This window comes from Fusarium phalaenopsidis, assembly GCF_050370095.1.
Source record: "Fusarium phalaenopsidis strain FUZ10S chromosome Unknown contig_32332, whole genome shotgun sequence".
Classification (NCBI taxonomy): domain Eukaryota; kingdom Fungi; phylum Ascomycota; class Sordariomycetes; order Hypocreales; family Nectriaceae; genus Fusarium; species Fusarium phalaenopsidis.
Window position 1 is genome coordinate 1166143 of NW_028145391.1, and position 24371 is coordinate 1190513.

General features: G+C 51.8%; 4 protein-coding genes across 4 annotated transcripts; 3 read left to right on the forward strand and 1 right to left on the reverse strand.

The window, feature by feature from the left end:
* Positions 1 to 2071: 2071 nt before the first annotated feature.
* On the forward strand, positions 2072 to 2746 carry LRP88_13369 (ubiquitin-related domain-containing protein; the record flags this gene model as incomplete). Its single annotated transcript, XM_083249742.1, has 1 exon — positions 2072 to 2746. The coding sequence occupies one exon, from the start codon at positions 2072 to 2074 to the stop codon at positions 2744 to 2746; it is 675 nt and encodes a 224-aa protein (XP_083094076.1).
* Positions 2747 to 3088: 342 nt separating this feature from the next.
* On the reverse strand, positions 3089 to 3592 carry LRP88_13370 (uncharacterized protein; the record flags this gene model as incomplete). Its single annotated transcript, XM_083249743.1, has 2 exons — positions 3089 to 3307; positions 3359 to 3592. 2 exons carry the CDS (start codon positions 3590 to 3592, stop codon positions 3089 to 3091), a joined length of 453 nt encoding a protein of 150 aa, XP_083094077.1.
* Positions 3593 to 13561: 9969 nt separating this feature from the next.
* LRP88_13371 (general substrate transporter) lies at positions 13562 to 15252 on the forward strand (the record flags this gene model as incomplete). The annotated part of the gene is made up of 2 exons (XM_083249744.1): positions 13562 to 14056; positions 14110 to 15252. The coding sequence occupies 2 exons, from the start codon at positions 13562 to 13564 to the stop codon at positions 15250 to 15252; spliced, it is 1638 nt and encodes a 545-aa protein (XP_083094078.1).
* A 4653-nt stretch (positions 15253 to 19905) lies between these two features.
* On the forward strand, positions 19906 to 23948 carry LRP88_13372 (uncharacterized protein; the record flags this gene model as incomplete). The annotated part of the gene is made up of 6 exons (XM_083249745.1): positions 19906 to 20846; positions 20899 to 21181; positions 21245 to 21382; positions 21707 to 22136; positions 22187 to 23199; positions 23253 to 23948. 6 exons carry the CDS (start codon positions 19906 to 19908, stop codon positions 23946 to 23948), a joined length of 3501 nt encoding a protein of 1166 aa, XP_083094079.1.
* Positions 23949 to 24371: the final 423 nt, after the last annotated feature.

Here is a 24371-nt window from a genome sequence, read left to right on the forward strand (position 1 = left end):
GCCGAGTGGCGATGAACGCAGGCTGCGAGATGAGGGAATTACCTGACGGCGAGGCTCTCCCAGAGCCAGAGTGTGCCCAACGTGAAGGTCCAACCATCTCGGCGGCCCCAGGACGTTGAGCCACTTTCTGGTCTTGGCCGCTAAATGACCTTCTCGAGCTTTGCCCTGTCCAATCTGATGTTGGTAATGACCCTCTTCCCTCTTGTTCACAAAAAGGCACAAGAGCCGTCGAGTAAAATTTGCACAATCTCCCTCCCCCCTCGGGATTGGCCAGGAACCAGGCACACCCGCCCGGTTCCTGCGTCGCCTCTGAAATTGTGCCTGGCGCTTTGCCTTATTCAGGCACTCGTGGCCGGTGCGACAGTGGCTATTATTCCGCTGAAGCTTGCTTGACTCTCTCTGGTTGAGCGAGGGAAGAGAACCCCCATCACTCGTCGATCATCACTGCGAAAAGAGGTCATTCGCTCCGGACATGTGCGCTACTGTAATATGAAAAGTTTGATGAGGACATCTCGTTTGTAATTGCGACCCTCTTGGACTTGCTTTGCTCTTTGCAATGCGTGATGGCGACATGCTGACTGCCTACATGAAAGGAACAAAGACACAAACAACGGCAGACTCCAGCTTCTGCACTTTGAAACTGCCTTGTGGTATTTTTAGGGCTTATTACTTTGTAAGGCTCAAAGCCAGTTTTTCGCTCCGTCGAGCTGAAACTCTGCCACCGAGGACATCCTGGTCAGGTTGTGGGAAACTCAACGGTCTTTGTTGACCCGTGCCATGCCGGTCAAGGAACGAACTGATGGAACACCGAGGAATTCTGACAACCTTGGAGAGAGGGGGAGGAGAGTAAGCACTGATCGGAGGCCATGATCGGCTACCTACCCGCCCCGGATTTGCTACGCGTCGGGTTGACTCGTGCCCGTGCTAGTACTGTACGCACTCTACGGTGCATACCTCGTGTTGAGTCATGCTGTGCGACTTGATTTGTGATGAGCTCTTTTAATCTCTCACACACCGCCCGTTCACTTCAGCATGACTTTTGTGTCGGTCCAATCACTCCAGTGGGAAAAGAAAGGTCTTGACGTGGCCATGCCGTGTGAAGCCAGCGCATGAGACCAGCGGGCCTCTTCTCTCGTTTTTTCCCACCTTATTTTAGCTGCTCGCTTCTCCATTGGTGAGACGCGGTTGAAAACAATGGGGAACCGCGGCAGCTTTCCGTGGTCCAATTGCAAGGTCCCTGACCCCTGGCCTGTCTGTCTCTGCTCAGCCCTGCTCCAGCGGGGACACATGCAGTTCGACAATCTGTGACAACAGAGGTTGACGTCAAGCTTTTACACCGTAGCAACCGGGAGAACCAACGCTCAATTCAACCTTGCGCTCGCTTTGCGGCAGAGCAAAGGCGGGTATTGCGACCCGAAAGTTTGCTTAGCGGAAACCCATCCGAGATGCCAGCTCATGCATTGCGCAGATCAATGCTTTCCGCCTATCCTGTGAGTTGTCAACAAACCTCACCAAGACAAAAGCGTTCGTTGCCAGGCGCGATGCGCAAGAATGCGGGACTCTGTCGTCGGTTAAGCAGGTCGCGCATTAGGACGTGACGTAGTAGTCGTCGCAATAATGCAATACCGGTCTTCCATTGCATTTGTTTGTTATTGCAGGCAGCAGGAAGAGCCCACTTGACCTCAGCTACGTAGCTGGCTGCCTGCCTACCTCCAAGAACAAGCTGAGGGAGCGCATGTGATACAGGCTGTGTCATTGAGTAGCTCAGGCGCCGTGGTGTTGAGCAGCCTCTTGTGGCGGGAAGAGAAGTCACGGGCACAGCTTAAACATGTCAGAGGCCACCAGTTCCGGTTTGTAAAATGGAGATAAAAGCAAAGATCACAAACAAGAGAAAGACTTCCTCTTAGAGGTGTCGCGACCTCAACCAGAAACACGTGAAGCCAACCGTTGGTCCGTTGCCGACGCCCAAACAAGGTTTTGTGGGTCTCTCCAGCTTAGTCATCATCATACCTCAACTCCAAAGCTTCAAACTCTCTCAGTCCATCATCCACCAAGTCAAACATCACAAGCCATGACTGACTCACCACCACCGCAGCCTCGCGCTCGCTCTAAATCCCCTGCCCCGCGCGAAGAGCCATCCCGCGACAACAGCGACTTGCCTCCCCGGAGGCCCAGGGACCGATCGCGATCGCCTGCGCGCAGGCCGAGAGGCTCAGGCGGCTTCAGATGGAAGGGTGATCGGAGGGACAACGAAAGGCGTGACTTTCGCCGACGGTCTCCGCATAGGCACGGGGATCGGGACCGTGATCGCGATCGCGACCGGGGTTATGGCAGAGACCGAGGCCGTGATCGAGAACATGGCAGGGACCGGGACCGGGACCGCGATTATCGCAGAGACAACCAGGACCGCGACCGCAACCGTGGTGATCGAAGAGATCGTGACCGCGACAGGGACCAGCCAAAGGAGAAGAAGGAAAAGCCCAAGGCGCCTGTAGCCCAGGCAGGCGAGGAGATGATCATCGTCAACGTCAACGACCGTCTCGGCACAAAGGCCGCCGTGCCCTGTCTAGAGTCCGACACGGTTGGACAGCTCAAGATGATGGTAGCAGCGCGAATCGGTCGAGACCCCGGTCAGATCATTCTCAAGCGACAGAGCGAGAGACCTTTCAAGGACCACATTACACTTGGAGATTACGGCATTTCGAACGGCGTGCAGCTCGACCTGGAAATTGACACACGGGATTAATATCGTCGACAAAGGTTATTACAGGAGTTAAGGGACAACGGATGGATCAAACACACAGCCATGATTACCGAAGCACTTGGTTAAGAACTTGCTTGATTGAAAGGGAATTGATTTTGACATCATAGCGCCTGCTAAACCCAAGAATGAACATGTTTCAACGCCAAACAAAGGGGCTATCATGTGTCCCAAAAGTCGTTCATTCGTAAGCATGTCGTGCGTGAGCATGATAACAAGACAATATACGCAAAGAGATATATGCCCATCATCCAAATATATAATAACAAAAGGAAGAAACAGTCAAATCTTTTATCCAATCCGCCCCTCATCCAACGCCGTGAACGCTCAAAAAAAGTGTTGACTGGCAAATGGTGTCTCCTGGCATGCTCTAGGTGATTCACATGCCCCCTCAAAGTCAAACCACTGTGTAAGATCTTGACCAAGACCCTCCTCTATCTCCATCCTGTCCGGTTCAGTTTGATACATTGCGTTGAAGCTGTCGTTGTCCGGCTCCGTCTTGGTTTGTCCCATGGACTCATACGCTGAGTCTCGCTCAATCTTGACCTGTTGGCCGAATGGTATCAAGCTATTGGGTGGCAAGTCCCGAGGACGTACTGTTTGCTGACGAATGGGAGCATCTTGTCGGCTGATAGATTCCTGAAGCGCAGGATTAGACCCGATGTACTGGAAGGGGTCGTCGTCATCATCATCCAGATCAGGCAACCAACTGGGCTCGTCCATATCAGGTGAAGGCATGGGTAAAGGTTCTCCCATAGTAGACGGAACCTGCGAGGCAGTGGCTTGTGATGGAGTGGGCTGGGAGAATGGTGTTTCGGCTGGTAGCGCCATATTGAAATCGTCGATTGGAGTTGTCTGGATCTGAGGCACACCAGATTCTTCAAAGTTGCCGGTGTATATAAAATTGCCAAACAGCTGCTGGTTGGTCGGGTCTTGATAGCCCAGCTGTGTCAATGAGCTTTGTCCTCGTTGATTAGGGAAAGCTTCTTGGATGGATTGTAGGAGTTGCTGAAGAGATTGATTGTCGAACTGCTGGGAGACTTCACGTATCGGCGATTGATGCGCTGATTGTGCAGGCTGGCGTAAAGGATTATGCGGATCGCTTAAAGATTGTTGCATATTCGCAGACTGAAAGGATTGGCCATGAGAACTTGACTGTCTCATGGGCAGTGAGGAGAGCGCGAGGCTGTTATCCTCTGGAGACATTGCTTGTCTCACCTGGCGATAGATCTCCTGAGGAAGAGGAGATTGAGACTGGAAGCCTCGGGTGGCTGCCTGCCCCCATGAAGGGCTGAGGGAGAGTGAAGACTGTGAAGGGAGCCTTTGGGCTGGTTTTGAGAGTCGTGGAGGATTCTGCGCAGGTACCTCTAGGTGTGATGCTCCTGGCCGTCGGGGAGTTGCTTGCTTGTTTGACTTGCCCGTCGGTTGTAGGGAGCGAAATTGGTTCCCGTTGGACGATTCTTGCGGGGTTTGTTGACCGATCCGCTGATTGCGTCCTTGTTGTTTCGGCTGCGGATCTCTCGCGGTCGATCGGTTTCGGCCCTTTGCTGGTCTTCGGCCGTGGCTCGGTGTCTCGAAATTGGGAGGCGCGCTTGGAGGGTCATCCTTGGAGCAAAAGGTAGTGTACAGAATATACACCTTCATCGACTTTGGCTGCTCTGCCATGTACGAGCATAAAGGTCCAGCGAGGTGTACCTTCATGTCGCTCTTGGTAAACCCGCACCAGCAGCGTAAACAGAGGGCCATGCCATGGTGTCTTGGGTCATCAAAGTCTGCGTCCCTCCATTCATGGAGAGACTTGCATTTGCCACAGTTTCCTGTTGCTTTGGTCTCCGGGTCGTGCCTCTGGCAGCTCATCAGATACGCGCGATTACCATGTCTCGGGTCTCTACCTCGGATGAGCCCATGGTGATCGACGGCATGTGTGACGATGTGGGAAATCTCTATCTTCCGTCCTTGACAAGCAGTCCTGCCTGGAGTCGAGTATTTTGCGTTGTTGTGCAACCAAAAGAAGCAGGTTTCTTCAGAGCCAACAAAGTTCTTTTCTGAAAATTGACCGTCTGAGCTGCACTCAACTCGGTCGTTTTGGAAACTTGATGAGCTGGAGGGGCCGGGGTCAGGATGAGACTGGGGTTCCCTCTGTGTTCGTTGTCGAGACCTCCCATGATCCGTTTGTGGAATGCGATTTGCTGCTTGTTGGGATGAGCCCGGAGCTGCTGACGAGGTTCTCGGCAGGCGACGCCCTGTTCTGGGTCGCTTTTGCCGTCGCCTGGTGCCCCGTTCGTCGTCCGTTAAGCGGCTGTTTTGGCGCTTTGGCTGCTTCCTTGTAATAGAACAAGTATCCGTCTCCGATGGGTTGGTCGAAGCCCACTGAACCTCATTTAACCCAGGGTGGGGGGAGTATTCCTCCTTAACCCCGCGTGTTGGAAGGGCTGTCTGATGGGACAAGCTTGCGTGCCATCCATCACTGCCAAATGTGTCTGGCGGCCTGCCCTCGTCATGATGCCCTGTATCATGGTATTTCGAGTTGCGGTCGGAGAAAGACGGCGTAGGCTCAGGAGCTTGAAATGCAGCATTGGAGCCTAGCAGGCGATCTTGGAAGGTGTTTCCATCGTAATTGCGGCGGGCTGCAATGGCAAAGGCAGTCGTGGTCGGGATGGACGAAGGCTTGGATTTGCTAGCGTCGGAGTGGGAGGTTTGGTGCAGGATATTGTCGACTAGGCCTACGATTTTGTCGTTATGGCGCATACGCTCATCCAGAGGGAGAGAGTTGATGATGGCACCTGGAGCTGGCCGGGAGCTGTCTTGCCTGTTGACCCATTGTGAGGCTTTGGCGCGTGACCTTCTCTCATACTCTCGCTGTTGTTCCTCTATGCCCCATTCAGTTGGAGGCGGAGGGATATATTGGCTGGCGTCGAGGTCGATGCTAGCGACGCTCTGTGTGGTGATGCCAACGTTGGCGTTTTTGGTTGGTTCCAGGTCCATCGTTTCTACCGGTCGGCGCAGGGTAGGGCCCGAGGTCTCTCCGATGACGTTGCAGCCTGCTAGACCTTGCGAGTTACCCGGTACCAGGCACAGACGAGGATGGCGGCGGTTTGTAAAACGAACTTGGAGCAAATGAGGATGGCGGGTGACGGGCCCAAGGATAAAGGATGAAGAAGAGGATTTGGAAAAGGGAAACGAGGCGCAGACTGTGCGAAATGCTCCTGATACACATACGAATGGGCGTCGCAGAGGTTTGGATGTGCTTGTACAATCAGGCTCCGGGTTCTGCCATCATGATTGGTTGTAAATGTGGTTGTAGGCGTTTTTTCAACCCCTGCTTTTCAACCCCCCTGATACTGTGTGCGTACACACTTGTGGACGAGGATCCATATCGGGCGTAAGTGCATTTTTGCGGTGCAATTCGGATTTCGAGGCGAGTGTTGAGCCTCAATCTGGGCCATGATGGAGCGGGTTTGGATGTTGAAAGGGTTGGGTTTCAGAAGTTACGAGGATTAATCGTAGGTTCGCCTCATTGGAAGTGAAGCCCGTTTTGGCAGTCGCCGACTGGGTCGTGAGAGCTTATGTCATCAGGGATCCCCAGTTCCGCGAACATCCGGCATCGGAGACTTGCGGGGCTTGATTGGTGAGGGCAGAGCCTCAATCGACATGGCTTCTGTTGAGCCTCAGCTCGAATACGAGGCGAGAAGGGTAAGAAATCAGTGTTGAACAAGACTGGAAGTCAAACGTGACAAGGTCTGATTATCCCCACTTCGCTTGGTAGTCGGTCGGGATCGATGCTAGCTCTTCTCCGTGGGGAAGATCGTGAAAATGGGGTTCCCCAGACTATTTATTTGCCGAGCAGTCCAGGATCTCATCTCTTTGTCGGGTATGCAGGTTATCATTTCGATAAACTTTGCTTTTATTAGCCAGAGATATGCTAGGTAACCCTGACCAGGACGTCAGATTTGTTCATTTCATGTTCTGACACAGGTAGCCCATCACCCACCCATGCTCTTCATCACTCGCCACTTAGCGCAAAGATATGTGTTTAAGAAATCCCCTCGTAAAAGTATAGGGTATGTCAAATCGTTCATGAGGTCTGCAATCAACAGATTTGTTTGTCTTGAATCTCAATCGTGCCGAACGGCATTAGATCCAGCAACCAAGGGTGCTGCTCTGGTTGCACATGGGACAAACACTGGCTAGCGATGGCAAAGAATTTGTTCTTCAAGGTACAGACATCCCGGGTATTGTTTATATACCGTACTTGTTTCCACTAGAGAGCTGAAGTCTGCTTGTAGCAAAAAGGAGAACCCCAGAATATCATTTCATCCGAGGTTTAGTTCTTGTTTGCTCGCAGTCCAAGGCAGACTCAACCACCAACCTTCTACCTGGCATTTGGTGCTTCGTACCCAAAGCACAATGAGTCGTAATGATATTGGTTGTCTCGCCACAACTATGGATATTGGCCTTGGTATATTCAGAAAGAGGCGGTCCGTTTTAGCGGAAACATGCCGGACCGAGTTCACATCAATTCATGCCAATTTACATCGACTTATATCGGTTCACGTCGATTCACGTCAGGACAAGAGGGACAGTAACATCTCTCCGGGGCCAAACGAAGCCAGAGGAAACCCGACTAGAGTTTCCGACATGCCTGATCCTGCTCGTGAACACTGTATTAGGGCTCGTGTCCAGTCGTTCTGGCCCTCGGCAGCTTCATCGCTTGAATCTCCGAATTTGAATGTTGCCGACGGAGGAATCTCGTTCGGGATACGCGAGGAGGAGGATGATTCTCGGCGTTCGGTATTCTTTCGCATCCATGAGGCTCGTCGCCGAGATCATTTTCAGATCGCAAAAGGGGTCGCGGATTAGGAATCCATCGTGCGTGTCGTGGTCTACTAGGGTCGATGAACGGGTTTCGGTTGGATGCCCAAGTATTCGAGGTTGGCTGTGGTTGCACCAGCTCGGGGCTCATCAACATCGACATCGTATCCATCTCCTGATGCCAATTGAGTAAGCGGCTGGAGAACTCGATGTTAGGTGGTGTTGTTTTCTTGGGTTGGGGGCTTGGGAGCGCCCGAGATGTCGTGCCAGATCTGGTCGTGGAATCCGCGGCGAGCATTTCCTTTCTCGACAGGATAAGAAATGTCCAAGCTTTGACCGGGAGTGTCGACGTAGATGTGGTGATCCGATCCTGACAGGTTACCATCCAACCATGGATTTGGAGTTTAAATCCTTGATAAACAAGGCATTGTTCTTCGAGTCGTTACGGAATCGTCCGGCCGGGAATCGAGAGTCATCGAAACATCGTGTGGTCCGGGCCAAGTTTTGGGTTGTGTTCGTAGGTCGACCTTGATATTATCCCAGCCCATGTAACGTCTCAACAACGGAACATCCGAGAGGAGGAAAAGAGGCATCGGAATTCAGTTGCGAGGACTGCTCCTTTTGTTAACGACTCATCTCAGCTGACACGGCAAGAATAGCGTGTTTGGTGGCGGAGACTGCCGGTCGTCAGACACTGCATCGTGACTCTGGCCCAGGTCGGAAAAATTGACCGAGAATTGGGGCACCGTGAGGCCCGGAAGATATTTCCGTAGATGGAACTGGGACTAAGGATCCGAAATGACCAGTCTCTTGTAATATATGAAAGCGAGTGACTGAAAGCAACAGTAAAGTAGATCCCAAAGCAGAGTCGTGTTGGCCAGAACTATTCATAACTGGTCACAGAAGCACTGAAGGTAGGAAATCCCTTGTATGGCCTTTTCAAGAGCATTCACAGGTGCCGCCTCCCAATTGCTCGAAACCTCTCGACTGTGCCGCCATGGTTGGGTCGAGGGTATCTGAGGTGAGTGCAACTCATATCACAACTATGTCCTATCCTTGAAGCTAAGGCTACTGGAATGTGACTGTCTGATGGGGTTTGCTGCTATGCTGGCCCTATAGCATGTTGAAACATGTTTATATCTCAGGGTTCAATCCAAGAGAAGTTCCAGGCCGAACAAGGCGTCGTATCGGCTCCCAGTACTTTCGCCGAGGCAATAGACGAGTCGAGTCGATCAAACCGGTTCCCAACAACCGTGGCAGTGTCAACGGACCTTCTCCAAAAGCGAGCCCTGAAAACAACGGAACCGCTCGACTTCTTGGCAACGATCAAAATGCCGCATGCACCGCCGCAAGGGCATGGCATTGTGAACGAGTGGTGAGAGGGCGTGTGATGCGATTTTTGGACCCAAGCCCGTCGTCTTGGGCTGGCTCGGGGAGAATTGCGACATTTGGACATGAACAGACAAGGGTACGGAGTGGGATTTCCGTGGGTCTCCACGCCCGACCAAAGGCATCGGGATGCTCCCGAGGATGACGGTCATGACTCGGTCAAAACTCGACAGCCGCTGCGTTTGTTTGCCCTAAGATGAACGTTATGCTGCGCTATGGTGCGCCAAGTTTCAACGGAAGAGAGCAACGGCTTGTTGTCTTCTGGTGGTGCTTGTTGCGGCTATCCTCGCTCCCGAACCGACAAACAGAACCGCATCAAGATTATCGACAGATTGTGATCGGGGTAGTACCACAATGCCGACGCAAGGGACATGCACAGAGCATCCCTGGCGTAGAAGACATGGTCATGCTTGCTGTCGCATCCAGCTTCTCCTCAGGTGAACATGGGCAGGCAGACGAAGCTCTCGCTAGGTTACTCCGCATGAGGAGAAGGGGGCGAGTCGAGATGGATCGACTGGTCCCGTTTCCCGCCCAAGTTGTGTCTGATTGTCACTCCAGTTGCAATGATGTCATGAGATAATACTGAAAGAATTGAGGCGAGCTAAAACTTGGCCGCGAGGCTCCAGACAAGATCACGAGCCGTCGAGCGTATTGGGCTTCGCATCCAGGGCGATGGCTTTTGCCCCTTCATCAAGCAGAGGTGGGCGAAGGCCAAGAGGCGGTCCGTTCCCCTCCCTGGTAGCGTCGAAGGATGTCGTCCATAAAAGGAAATAGGCGGCGCGACTTTCGTTTTCGAGATGCAGGCGCCCAGGCAATCAGCAAATCACCGATGTTGCACGTTTTTCGTCAGACAAGGGGCGGCGTTGACGAGTGTCAGCTCAATTTGGTAAGTTGCGGCGGACCGGGGTGCACGGGCTAGTGGGGCTGCGGAGAGGGCGACATTACCCTTCTTGGTCGTGGAAGAATGCCATGATCGTCGAACCGTCTAGACTTTCGGTGCCATGTTGTTGTTTCGCTGATGGTTTGCGATTCGTGGTTTGTGGGTTGCGTGCTTAGGTTGAGGTAGGCGGACGGGAAGTTGAGGCGGGCAGTCGCAAGTTGGAAGGCGGTTGACCGTTGCTCACGTGTTCTGAAGTACGTACCATCTGAACCTCAATTCCATTGTCCCAGGATGTTTGCCCTCCATTCGTGAATCCCATTATGGATAATTCCTACGCGGTACGTATAGCCAGTTTCAATGCTCACCGCTCTCCCTTACAATCAAGCTTCCCCTACGCCCGCAGCACCAAGCAAGTCCCGAAGCACCGCCTCAAGCCGAATCAGCTGACTCCCGCTGTTGCCAATTCAAAAGACGCTACCCCAACCAAGAATTTTAGCGTGTGCGGGGGATGGAGACGGGCCCCACTCACGCTTCGGTGTCATCCTTGCCCACTTGTTCATGCCAAACGCCAACCATCATTCAGCCTCGAAAGATGGAGCAGGAGAATATCTGTGATGTTCCCTAATCCCTGCCTTGATAACCTTGATGTGATATGCCAAGAAGATACCTGTAGAAGACCGGAGAGAGTCCCGACCTATGGTCGCACAGCTCGCCGAGTCCCACCCTTGGAGGCTTGGATATCCCCCATCAGCTCCATGCCTGTATGGGATGGCCAATCGAGTTCAGCATAATGTGATAATTGGGCTTCGCAGAGGGGACCCCCTGAGTTGACGATGCCTGATCCTCTCAAAAGTTTTACTGTCTCCACACACTCATGCATCAAGGCTCAAACATGCTCACATTGCTTACCGCGTGCCGCCATCCGGCCGGCCGGTTGCCGTCGATCCTAGAAACCTTATGTTATCGATGTGCTTCACAGGTTTGCGATCCTAGAGACCCATGTCGACATGGTCCACTCCCATTCCTTTCGCAGCGTTACCAAGTCTGAACTAGACGCCCTTGCTTCCCCAAGAAAAGACTCACGTCATCTGGGGTTGTTTTATGCCCGGAAGCCCGGGGAATCCGGGGATGTCGCGGGTGGATCTTGCATCATCCGCTCTGACGTCTGCTCATGGTCCTCAGGTAGGTATTTTCAGTTACGCATCAGACGACGGCTGATTAAATCCTGGCATACGAAGCATGGCCTGAAAGAGTCTATACACGTTAACGGGACAGCTACCGTGGGGGAAGCTAGCGGCAGACAAGTCATCGGGGTGTTTTCCTGAATCCGCCGCTTAGCTATTCTTTAACGGGGACCTGAATATCAAATGCTGAGACAGGCCTAGTGGCCTTGTTAGACACTAAGATGTGGAGATTTGACAGTCCTTGATGGTCATTTTTGACCTAGCAAGTGTGATATCAAGAGGTCCTTCCGGCAACGGACACACTGCGGAGCCTGCCAGTGCCCGGCTGCAAGTTTGAATTTCATGAAAGAAGCATGATACCACACTGGAAACACTCAGAATGACCAAGACGAGAATGTTTCTTCGGCATCACTCAATAAGCCAGTCACATATCCAGTAACTTGACCTGCTGTCGAAGCTCTTGACGCGTGTGGACGAGCGCAACATTCGGACTCGAGTTGAATCCTCCGAGATGGAGGCATGTCGATCCTTACCCAACCAATAACCTTCTAGAACACTGCCATGCTTCGATCGCGCCAAGATGGATGCCACGCGACGGAGTGGCCGCGGCACTTGCGATGTGGCGGCTACTAGGAAGAACGCTGTTTGGATGGGATCAACATGGATTTTGGAGAAGTTGGTGCAGTTGGAGTAAGTACCGGAAGTTCTGCTCCTGGAGGATGCCCTTCAGACTCGAGTTTCTCAAGTCTCAAGGAATATCATGAAGGTCGAGATATTGAATATCGTGCTATCTGGCTGCTCTCTGAAGAGGTAGGTAGTCCTCCGACTCGCCTGGCAAAGACCCATCCTGGATCTTGGACGTCGATCGCCGTGCGCTGAAGGGTTAGCGCCGCCGGAGGTACTTGGGGTAAGTCTTGACTTGGCGTTTGGGGGACAAAACGCTACAGACACGAGGTGTGCTTGGGCCATGCCCGCGACAGGCAACCGCCAGCGAATGGGTGTGGATGAGACGCGGCGTTGCATTTGGCGTGGTGAAGCGACCGTCTAGATCTGGACGCCCCTGCGATACCTCCGGTTGATTCCCGCGGTTGGGCTATTGCGAAAAGTCACCCGACATGAAAGAATAACAGCTGGGAGCCGACTTGGATGGAACTAGGGTGGACATGGGGACTGAGTCAAGTGAAGATGAGAGCCGGACTAAGATGTTGAATACTACAATGGCCGTGTCCATGAATGCGTGGACTAATATGGTGGATGAGGCGAGATAGCTCATGTATGGCACACAAACACATGGAGACCAAGAGCTTGAGGGATACCCCAAAAGCTACGTACAGCAGTTCCGAGGAGAGAATTTCCACTTGTGTCAAGCTTAGAGATGGAAGGTCCCTGGGGAAGCATCATGATTCCTGAGGTTACAGGCCAATCTTGATGGACATGAAGGACATCCCCGGACCCCGGACCCCAGACCCCAGGCCTCTCTGCGCCTTTCGTGGTCGTCATGAGGCCTGATCCATGAGCCATGGCACCTCAATTTCCAGGCGACGACAGACGTTCCACGGGGGTTCCAATCGGCGTTCAGTGATTACGTACAGGGGGTCGTGGCCCTTACCCGACTCGTCCATCCCGCAAAATCCCCGCATCATGCCCCAGGTATCACCCGTCATCATCGCCCAAGCTCCACACTCCCCCCTGGCATAGAGTCTTTTCCCCCGCGCCATTTCTCCAGCTTTCTTATTTCTCTCTCCAGACTCTGGCACCGCAGAGATTCCCCACATGTTTTAACAGTGGCCGTTGAAGGTGAATGAACAGCGCACTCAGGGGTAAAGGGGTTGATGAGGCGGGCAAGACTGATGATTGACGAAGACTTGTATTGTAGTTTATGGCAATGGGATAATCGTTTATCATGCTGCTCAACCATCACTGTCCGTGACATTCACTGACAAACTCATTGCCGCTTGTTGCCCCCCCGTTCGGCTTGGCCCTTGCAAACAGGCCCACTCGTAGTCCAGCCCAAGTCAGTTTGGCCGCGGCAAATTGGTGCCCTCTAACTGGCTGCGACAAGCTTTCTTGGTTGACCGGTGTTATCCTAGTGGCGCCATGCGGGAGGCCAATCGTCATTCCTCTGGGGCAGGGGAGGGGGGACGCAGACACCCCCCCGGTCGTCGAGTTTGTCAAAGACCTGGCACCCTAAAGTTTGGAGCCAAGGAAGACGGTTCAACGCCGCGTTTGTTAGGAGTTGAGGGGAATTGGAGAGACGGGGGTCCTTTTTGTTTTACTATATAAGCTGCCAGAGTCCTCCCCAGACTCAAGCTTGCCACTACTCTCCATCGCAATCCAGCCTCATCGGCTTCCTTTGATCTCTTCCTCATTTGATCTCAAGTAGCTTCTTCTTTGCTTGGCCGACAGTGGTCTCCTTTTCACTTGGATTCATAGTGGCATCGTCCTCACTTGATCCACAGTGATACCCTCTTCCTCTACTTCACTCAGCGATTATCTCTTTACATTTTCCATCTACCATCAGTCAAGCCTTCCAACATGTCCAGCCTTAAAGACGAAAAGGTCTTTCACGACGAAGGGGACGGCACTGTCGAGGATGTTGACATCATCCCCTCCGACCTCCCCGTCCACCTTGGAGAGGATGTGGCCTACGGCCCAAGCGGCATTGCCGGTGTCATTCAGTCCCCTTTCGTGTTTGCTGCTGCCCTTATTGCCTCTATGGGTGGTTTCTCCTTTGGGTACGACCAAGGTGTGATTTCCATCATCAATGTCATGGACCAGTTCCACGACGTCTTCCCATACGCAACCAGCGGCTTTGGCAAGGGATTTATGACCGCAATGTTGGAATTCGGGGCATTCATTGGCTGTTTCTTTATGCCTTGGATTGCAGACAAAATCTCACGAAAGAAGGCTATATTTGTAGTCACGATTTTTTTCAATGTTGGCGCTGTGCTGCAGACCGCGGCGGTCAACTACGAGATGCTTGTTCTGGGCCGCACAATTGGTGGAATTGGAGTAGGAACTCTTGCAATGGTAAGTCTTACCTAAAAAAACGAAACAAAGACCTTGGCCTGATAATGATCTAGGGTGCTCCTTTGTATATTTCCGAAATCGCCCCCCCTAACCTCCGCGGTACCCTACTCGTCCTTGAGTCGATTTCGATCTGTCTGGGCGTCGTCGTCTCATTTTATATCACCTATGGCACCCGTCATATGGATGGAGAGATCGCGTTCCGCCTTCCTCTCGGCCTCCAAATGGTCTCCGCCACTATCGTCGGTTTCGGCATCTTCTTCTTCCCATACTCGCCACGCTGGCTCGCCCTTGTTGGACGCAACGAAGATGCTCTTGCCAACCTATCCCGAATGCGTCGTCTTCCTGCAGATGATGAGCGGGTTCAGACTGAATACAAGGGAATTGTTGCTGAGGCCCAGTTCCAGAAGACCGTTCTCGAGCGCCGCCACCCCGGCAAGCACGGTATCAGACTCGAAATTCTCACCTGGTTGGACCTATTTAGTCCTAATACCTGGAGACGAACTGTTGTTGGTTGTGGGGTGGCTTTTTTTCAACAATTTAGTGGGATCAACGCCTTCATTTACTACGCTCCAACGCTCTTCCAGTCCCTAGGACAAAGCGAACAGATGGCTCTCGATATGTCTGGTGTTTTTAACATCCTTCAGTTCGTTGCCGTCTGTGTCTGCTTCTTTATAATCGACCGGGTGGGCCGACGCCCCCTCGCTATCTTCGGCGGCCTCGGCGGCCTCGTTTCCTGGGGAATTATGGCCATTCTTGTCGGCCTTTTTTCTGACAACTGGAAGGCACACTCTGCTGCAGGCTGGGGAGCTGTTGCTATGGCTTTTATGTTTATCCTGACTTATGGAGTCTCTTACTCGCCCCTCGGTTGGGCTCTACCCTCCGAAGTCTTTCCCACCGCAACTCGATCAAAGGGCGTCGCCTTGTCCACCGCAACTGTCTGGCTCTGTAATTTCATCATAGGCCTTATTACGCCGCCTATGATAGAGAATATCGGCTTCGGAACGTATGTATTCTTCGCCTGTTGGTGCGGATTAGCTGCCGTATGGGCGTTTTTCCTTGTGCCTGAAACAAAGGGCAAAACACTTGAACAGATGGACGAGGTGTTCGGAGACAACAGTGGGCAAGAGGAGAGGGAGATTATGCAGGCAACAGCAGCCCAGGTGATGCGTGCTGGCGTTCCTACGCACCAGGTTTGAACTATCCCTTCATCGCATTTTTCGCATCCACACTAGAAACCAGACCATAAGAACACTGGAGTTCGACTAGCGAGCAATAACCTTTCTTACGATGTGTCATTTTCAAGGGGAAAAATCCAATCCTTCATTCGTTGCAGAAACGTGAGTGTTACGGGGTGTATGTGACCCATATTCAAACTCAACCCCGAGACCTTATGCATCGGAGTTCTGACTGGCCTTCTGGATCATTTTTCCGACGAAGATTAATCGTTGAAAGGTAAATTTGTATTGAATAATTCGTAGGGAGCGTGAACAACCCGGTTTCACGCACCATGTTGAGGTGATGCAATGAGAAGGGGGCGAGGGAACTCTGAATTTAATTGGGCCAAACGCCGCGGATAGACTTGCTATAAGATATAGTCGAAAAATAATGGTCCAAGCCATGGCATTTTATCAGCTCAACATTGACGGCATGGGCTGATTGTGGGAGAAGGGGGATAACTCGACACAGTTCCTGACTCCTGTGCTCTCTAAGTGTCGGATGAACATTCCTGGTTGCTTCGAGTTGTTTTCATCTCTGTTTGGATTCCTTGATATATGGACTTTTATATGCCGCTCTGGGTATCAATGAATCCATATCCATTACATTTATTCTACTGGTGGAGGGGGTTGTCGTTATGTATGTCACTACGCACACCTTCTCTGTCGCTGCCCGACTTTACCTATCTCGTAGGTAAATTAGGGTGGGCCAACGAGACCACATGCCTCGATTTAGCAACCGAGCAATGATTCTATCTTAACCTTAAAGTTTAAAAACCTTATTTCAACTGAGCAAGTATCTATTTTTTTTCCACACAGAGCAATCCCATGTGATAGTGTCGAGCCATTCGTCCCCCGCACTTTAGGTGACAGGTCGCTTCAGTAACTATGCAATATTCCGAAATAAACGCACGTAGATGATGAATACTTTAAAGAGCTTATTGAGAATACGGCATTTGCCTAGCGAGACTCGGGAAGAAGAATCTGAACAGCTCAGAGAACTCTGCTCTGACGGGCAAGAAGTCTCTGCTGACAACTTTTCTTTTTGAGCATTTAACTATGAGCCCAGTAGGGTGAAGCAGATCCTGAGGTAGAAGAATGTCAAGTCTTTTTTATTGTTTGAGCCTTTCTTAAGCTTCAAAGGATTTCCTGCACCGACTGACAAACTAACGTTCCTATCCTGTGAGGGTGCTTCCAACATTCACATGGCACCGGCTCCCTTCCATCCTGCCCTTTCGAACAAGACGACCAACCCTGGTTTCGACCATGAAGACTTAATGGAGGCGAAGGTGGACATAGGATCGACTTTGAACCGACACGGGGAACATCAGCACAAGATCAACAGGAGAAACCCTTCCACAATCACCGGCATTTATAATGCCTACGCCAGATAACCCGACGTACTGCTAAACTTCCGCGCTGTTGGAATCTGGCCAAATCCCCAGATAATGAAACGGCAAACTGGCGGCCAGGGCTGACAAGGTGGCTGCCCGTGTTCATTGACAATTTGTTGATGGTATATCTTGGTACATACCATTGGAGCCTCAAGCCGGAGCCGAGTACATGGCCGTTGATGTTCTGTGGCCCTTCTTACGATCTAGTGGATCTGTTGAGGGTCGGTTCGGACCTCCCTGACCTGCATAACGATTCATTGAACCAGGTGTGGCCATTAAAGCAAGGCGTCAACGGCAGTATGGTCTCCGCACCCGAATGCGGCAACCCAGAGTGCCTACAGCCATCACGACACTCTATGAGTCAGTTTGACTGGCTAGTCTTCGTTGAAGTCGCTCCCAGATCTTATACCCTAAAGGGTCCCATGTCAAAAAGGCTATGCCACGGATGCTACGCCTACGCCCGAGGATCTGAGCGCGCTACATCCATGTGATGGGTGCCACCGACCCAGGGTGCTGTACCCCCCCTAGTCAAACCTGCAGCATGACAATCTACATTGAGGATATCGTTCGCGACATTTGGAGATGCGTGATCTGCGACTGGAGCGTCTCCGTGTTCAATTAACAAGTGCCGAACGGCCTCCAGAAGAAAATTACCCTAGAAGACATCGCAGATATTCCAGGCCCCATTTCGTACCATCGGCATAACACTACTAACTGCGCCTAGTGTGAGCTTTATGTCACTTATGCCGGATGGGATGACCTTCCGCTTGGAGGCTTTGTCTTTGGCGCATCCATCTCGCCATGAGACATATAAATAACACTGGTCCTAGTAGACTTATTAACAAATCTTCTGTAGGTTTTACCACAATTATAAAAGAGTGGTCGTAAAAGAAGAGTAAAAATATAATAAGAAAAGTTAAGAATAAATATAATCTTTATAATAACTTAATAATTTTAAATTAAGATGATAAAATTATATTAAATTATTATATCTAAGCTTTACTATTCTTATATATTAATACTTATAAGAAAGGAATAGATATATTCAAATTATAGTAGAGAATAAGTACAAGCTTGTCTAATGACTTCCTATCTTTATGTTGATGTGCTCCCAAAGAATGTTGGCATTAAAGCGCCCAGGTCGGCTGGTGCTCCGTCCGTTCTGTGCCCCAGCAAGTCGTACAGCAAACATGCCACTCTAGTAGAGCTTTGCTTCCCTGTCGGGAGGTTGAGACTCTGATCAAAGTCCAGTCGAGGCGATGATTGCTTGGTGTCCTGCGCTTGAAGCCGGACGGCTACGAGGATATTACCAAGAACGTGGTCGCCCTGATTAAAAAAAAAAAAAAAAAGCCAACTTTTCAGCTTTCTCTTGGACAAGTTGCATTTCATTGGCGGCTTCTGCATATGAAGGCCTGTGCCGTACTCTCTGGCTTGCCAGCGGTATGGTGGTGTTGGGTTGTCCGGGAACTTGACGCGCAAAGATGCCGATATCGGACTCGTCTTCTAGGAGGTTATATTGCTCTAGAATTTCTTCGGTGCGGTGTTGAATGGCGACTGGGTATCTTTGGGGAAACGGAGTAGGGATGAGAAGTTCAGTCCCCATGGGAAGAGGCCAGAGCAAGGGGCAGGATGCGCGATAATTTACGCAAAACGTTGGGCTGAACTGGCCCGACGATGCTCCAGAAGAATCTTGGTCTCACCTGGGTTTGCCCTCGCTGGCGGATGTGAATAGGCTTGGGACCTTGCCATGATAGTGATGTGATGATTCCATAGTGCTGGTCCCTTAATGTGGCGATGCGGCGCTGGTTCGACCCGGTAATGGTGAGGTTTGTCTGAAGCTTGACTAGCATCTTGAACGCAAGCTGTTGATCTAGCATATCTGTTAAGGATTTAAAGGGAACTCCCGGGCCTTGGTGGTGTGACAGTACAAATCTCCGTCATGCTGTGCGGCAGGCGAGGACATGGCCGACCGGGGCTCCCAAAGTCTCTGTGACAGCTGACTCCAAACAGCCTCAGTCACGCTCAAAAGGCCACGACCAAGGCGACAACACTTCTCAAAGGAAATGGGCCCAGCCCCAGGCAGTTGACCATCCCTCTGGGTTCCAAAAACACGAGAATCAGTAACACTGCTGAAAAGCCGTGTTTGGTGGCGATTACTCGTTCTTTTATGCACTGCACTTGCTTCTAAGAACTACGACCAACGGTGAGGCTGCGACGTTGGTCCAAAGTACACCGGAGCCCGACCTCGATCTATTCGGCCAGCCCTCCACCCGTCACGAGCGCGATGGCCTCGACTTTTCCTCATCGGGTACCACTCTCTGCTTAGCCATCTATGTGCAGTCTTGCTAGTGTACTTATAGAATTCAGGGCATCGAGCTCCAGCAAGAAGGGCCTCATCAAGCTTCACTTGATCCGCACCTTCAGACGCTGGTCTGCATCCTACATTTCAGACCGTAGCCAACAAGCGGGCTTTGACGGGGGCGTGTAAACCTAAGCCCAACTAACTAATCTTCTGAGTCGATACGGCATTTGGGTTGGATAACCCAATTCCCATCCAAAGGTTGCCGGATTTCTCAAGGCATTGGGAGTGGGCTTCGATGACGGTGATGACGCTTCGGGGGAGGACGGCCGTAGGAAATAGGATACCGCGACCTCGGGAAAGGTGAAGTCGGCCCCCGAGAAGTAAAGCAGCCGGCGTTGTGGGGCTTTCGGAGGTGGATGAAGTCGGCCACCGGGAGATGAGTAACTTTCGGCGGCCGCAGGTTCCGGCTCGCGAGGACATGACTCAAGCGACCTGATTGGCGCTTCTCGACTTCAGTGGGGCGCAGGCCCGACTTACATGGTTGATATGCTCAAGGGGAACGGGCTCAACGTTGGACGCAGGCCCGCAGATCGCGGTATCTGTTACCATTTTTCGCCTTCCCATACGGATACGCCGAGGAATGACATCTCGGCAGAGAACTATTCCCCCGGTGAGTCACTCTCTGCCCGTTGTTTGGATACAAGGGGGGTCACTGAGGTCCCTTGATGTATAATATCCGTGTGGTATTCCTCTCCAATAACATCTCTGTTCTAACAAATCCATTCATTTTCTGTCGCTCCTTGCTGATCGAGTGCATCTTTGGTCCGTATCCTGTATCTCTTATCATTTGTTAAACAATCTATCTATTCCTGATCGCCTGCTTCGACGCTTCAATCTCCCGCAGTGTTGGAATCTAGGGGCCGAAGCCCTACCAGCAGAATGGAGACGGAGAAGACGACAGAGAGCGCGACCCAAAGCACCGAGCGCATCAAGAGCTCTGATCCTGAAGAGCTTTCCGCCTCTGCAGCCTACGCACGCATCTTCCGGTATGCCAACTTCTCGGAATTCTCGCTGCAGCTCATCGCCATCTTCGCTGCCGTCGCTTCTGGTGCTGGCGTCGCCTTCCAGAACCTCATCTTTGGCGACTTCATCACCACTGTCACCAAGTTTACAACTGATCGCCTGTCCCCTGCCGAGTTCCGCGACGATGCTGCTCGGCTGGCCCTCTACTTTGTCTACCTCGGCGTTGGCAGGTTCTTCTTGTCGTACATCTACAATTCACTCTTGACATATGCGGCACACTGCATTACTCGGAATATCCGCCGCGAGTATCTGGCAGCGGCATTGAGGCAGGAGGTGGCATTCTTCGATCTTGGTACCGGCGGTTCCGTCGCAACGCAAGCTACCTCGAACGGTCGTCTGATACATGGCGGCATCAGTGAAAAGCTAGGTCTGACTTTCCAAGGACTCTCTGCCTTTATTACTGCCTTCATTATCGCCTTTATTGTTCAATGGAAACTCACACTCATCTGTCTCTGTATTGCCCCGGCCACTCTTCTGGTCAACGGAGCAGCAGCAGGGATAATGGCTGGTTATGAAACCCAAATCCTGACCATCCATGCTCAAGCCAATTCCTTCGCCGAGGGCATTCTATCTAGCGTGCGAACGATCCACGCCTTTGGGATGCGTGGTCCTCTTGTCTCCAAGTTTGACCAATACCTTACTGATGCCCATGCCGTTGGTAAGACGATCTCGCCCCTTTTCGGCCTTCTTCTTTCAACCGAGTACTGTATCATTTATCTGGGTTATGGACTCGCTTTCTGGCAAGGCGTTAGGATGCTTTCCAGGGGAGAGATTGAGGAACCAGGAGAGATCTTTACGTGAGTAGCAACTCGCACACTACGCATGGCCAAGGCACTGCTGACCATATAGGGTTCTCCTGTCCGTAATCATTGCTGCCACTAACTTGACGATGCTCGCCCCATATTCGATCGACTTTACTCGAGCCGCTACCGCCGCCGCCAAGCTATTCGTATTGATCGATCGAAACTCCCGCATTGACCCTTTGACGAGCACTGGAGAGCAACCTTCTGAAGGCGTCATCGGAGAAGTCGAGCTGAACAACATCACCTTTTCCTACCCCACGCGCCCGGGCGTCACTGTTCTGGATGATTTCTCTCTTAAGATTCCTGCGGGAAAGGTCACCGCCCTCGTGGTAAGTTGAGAAAGCGGCAGCTGCTGCATCAAGTTGCATTCCGCCATGCTGACGTCTACATAGGGGCCGTCTGGCTCCGGCAAGAGTACCATCATTGGCCTTCTGGAACGATGGTATAACCCTCACTCTGGAAGCATCAAAATCGACGGCCGACCTATCGATAATCTGAATCTCCACTGGCTTCGGAAGCACGTTCGCCTGGTCCAGCAAGAACCCGTCTTATTCCATGGCACCATCTTTGAGAACATCCAACAGGGCCTTATCGACACCCAGTGGGAGGACATACCTAGGCAAGAGCAGGAGAAGCTCGTTCATGAAGCTGCCAAGATGGCTTTTGCTCACGACTTTATCTCTGACCTTCCCAATGGTTACGATACCCAGATTGGGCAGCGCGGTGGGCTTCTCTCTGGCGGCCAGAAACAACGCATTGCTATCGCGCGCAGCGTCATCTCCCAGCCGAAGATCTTGCTTTTGGACGAAGCGACTAGTGCGCTTGATCCATACGCCGAAAGCATTGTTCAACAGGCCCTTGACAAGGCATCCAAGGGTCGCACCACGATCGTGGTTGCGCATAAACTTGCTACTATCCAGAAGGCTGATAACATTGTTGTTATGACAGATGGGCGCATCGTGGAGCAAGGCACTCATGAGTCTTTGATTCAAGCTGACGGCGTATACTCGCGGCTTGTCAAGATCCAGGACCTGTCCGTCGATGATGATGAATCGGTATCTTCAACAGATGAGACCAACGTTGCCGGCCACACCAGAGAAGAGGCTGTCGAAATCTCAAGGACCCTGACGAACCATGAGGCTTTGGGTACGAGAGCCGACCAGGATCGGGACAACTATGCTCTTCATAAGCAATGGGGTGTTCTGTATGTTCTGGCACGCCTTGTACGAGACACTCCGGAACTCCTTTGGCCGTACTTTTTCACGCTGGCTGGATGTCTCCTGGGTGGTAAGTTTATACGTCCGCGTATCTGACGCCGCTGCTAACCCACTTAGGCGCAATGTTCCCAGGACAAGCCATTCTTCTGGCCAATGTAATTGACATCTTTACCCTCACAGGCTCCGAGATGGAACAGCAAGGCAACTTTTATGCCAAGATGTTCATTGTTCTCGGCGGTGGCTGTCTTTTCGCCTACTTTGCCATTGGTTACGCAACCAACATGATCGCCCACCAGCTAAGTCACAAGCTGCGCAAACAGAGTCTTGACGACATGCTCCGGCAGGACCTCCAATTCTTCGATCGGGATGAGAATACCACAGGAGCTCTCGTCAGCCGCGTGGATTCCAACCCGCAATCGATTCTTGAGCTCATGGGCTACAACGTCAGCTTGATCCTCGTGTGTGCCCTGAACGTGACTGCCTGCAGCATCCTCGCTATTGTTCACAGCTGGAACCTTGGGTTGGTCGTTGTTTGCGCTGGTCTTCCTCCTCTGGTTGGTGCCGGCTACCTGAAGATTCGATTGGATGCCAAAATCAGTCGCGATATATCTGAACGCGATGGGGCTAGCGCCTCTATCGCCTCGGAAGCTATCGCGGCCATCCGAACCGTGTCCTCTCTTGCCATTGAGGAAGCGGTGCTCAAAAGGTATAGTGCTGAATTGGATCATGCTGTGGCTGATTGCAGACGCCCGCTTTTTACCATGATGGTGTGCTTTGCCTTTACGCAAGCCATCGAGTATTGGTTCATGGCTTTGGGCTTCTGGTATGGTTGTCGTTTGCTGTCCTTCGACAAGATAACCATCTATGAGTTTTTCGTCGCCTTCCTTGGCGTCTTCTTCGCTGGGCAATCGGCGGCTCAGCTTTTCCAATACTCAACAAGCATCACCAAAGGCATCAATGCTGCCAACTATGTCTTTTGGCTCAAGGGATTGCAACCAACGATCCAAGAGACTGACGAGAATCGAAACAACGGACCGAGCTCTGGAGGCACATCGGTTGATCTTGATGAGGTCCGGTTTTCTTACCCTCTCCGGCCTAGCATCTCTGTTCTCAGGGGCATTAATCTCTCAGTAAGAAGTTCCCCATCTGCGACGGTCGTTGGTACTGACAGTGGATTGTTTAGATCAAGAAGGGCCAGTTCGTGGCGTTTGTTGGTGCATCCGGCTGCGGAAAGTCCACCATGATTGCCCTCCTCGAACGCTTCTACGACCCCTCAACTGGCTCCATCAACATTGATAAGTCACCCCTCGTATCTCTTAGCCCACGGCTTTATCGACAGTTGGTCGGTCTCGTACAGCAAGAGCCAGCCCTCTTTCAAGGATCGATCCGCGAGAATATTGCCCTCGGCATTGATGATCCCGCAGTCGACACTTCGCCCTCTGCTGCAGCATCTCACGTCTCTGACGAGAGGATCGAGTCCGCTCTCCGCGCCGCCAACGCCTGGGAATTCGTCTGTTCCCTTCCTGAGGGTCTTTCCACGTCTGCTGGTTCCGGAGGTACACAGCTTTCCGGTGGCCAACGACAGCGTATCGCCATTGCAAGAGCGTTGATTCGTAACCCGAAGATTCTACTCCTTGACGAAGCGACGAGTGCTCTTGACACGAAGAGCGAAAAGGTCGTACAGGCAGCACTGGCTGAAGCTGCTAAAGACGGCGATAGAATTACTATTGCTGTTGCGCATCGTCTCAGCACCGTCAAAGACGCGGATGCCATCTGCGTATTCCATAAAGGGAAGATTGAGGAGATGGGAACGCATGAGGAGCTGATTGCGGCCGGTGGCCTCTATCGAAAGATGTGCGAGGCCCAGGCCTTGGATTAGAGTCTTGATTGTTGTTGTTTGTTGCTCTGATATCTCATGCACTAATAGTTATCCTTTATACTTAGCTTTCTATGTTATTATTTCTTGAGGCACTAGTAAGGCTATGTTTGAACCAGTAGTAGAAGAAGAAAAATCGCTTAACCGCTCCTCCTCCTGGTTTCTACGTCATGAGTGGCCAGCCTCGATAGCGCCAAGTCTTTGGCGTTTAGAGCTGAACAATGTGCACCAATCTGCGAGCCTGAAATGGAATAGAGGTGCTCTGCCCTCAAATTGGAGGCGGCAGCAGACCCAACGAGTGAGATTTTATCCCAACGCTTACAAGTGGGCAATTATTTACTGCCTGATAACTACTCTTGATGCCGTGTTGTATTGACACTTTACACCTGTCCAGCCATGTCTTCGGCTCCAGATCCTATGAGTTCA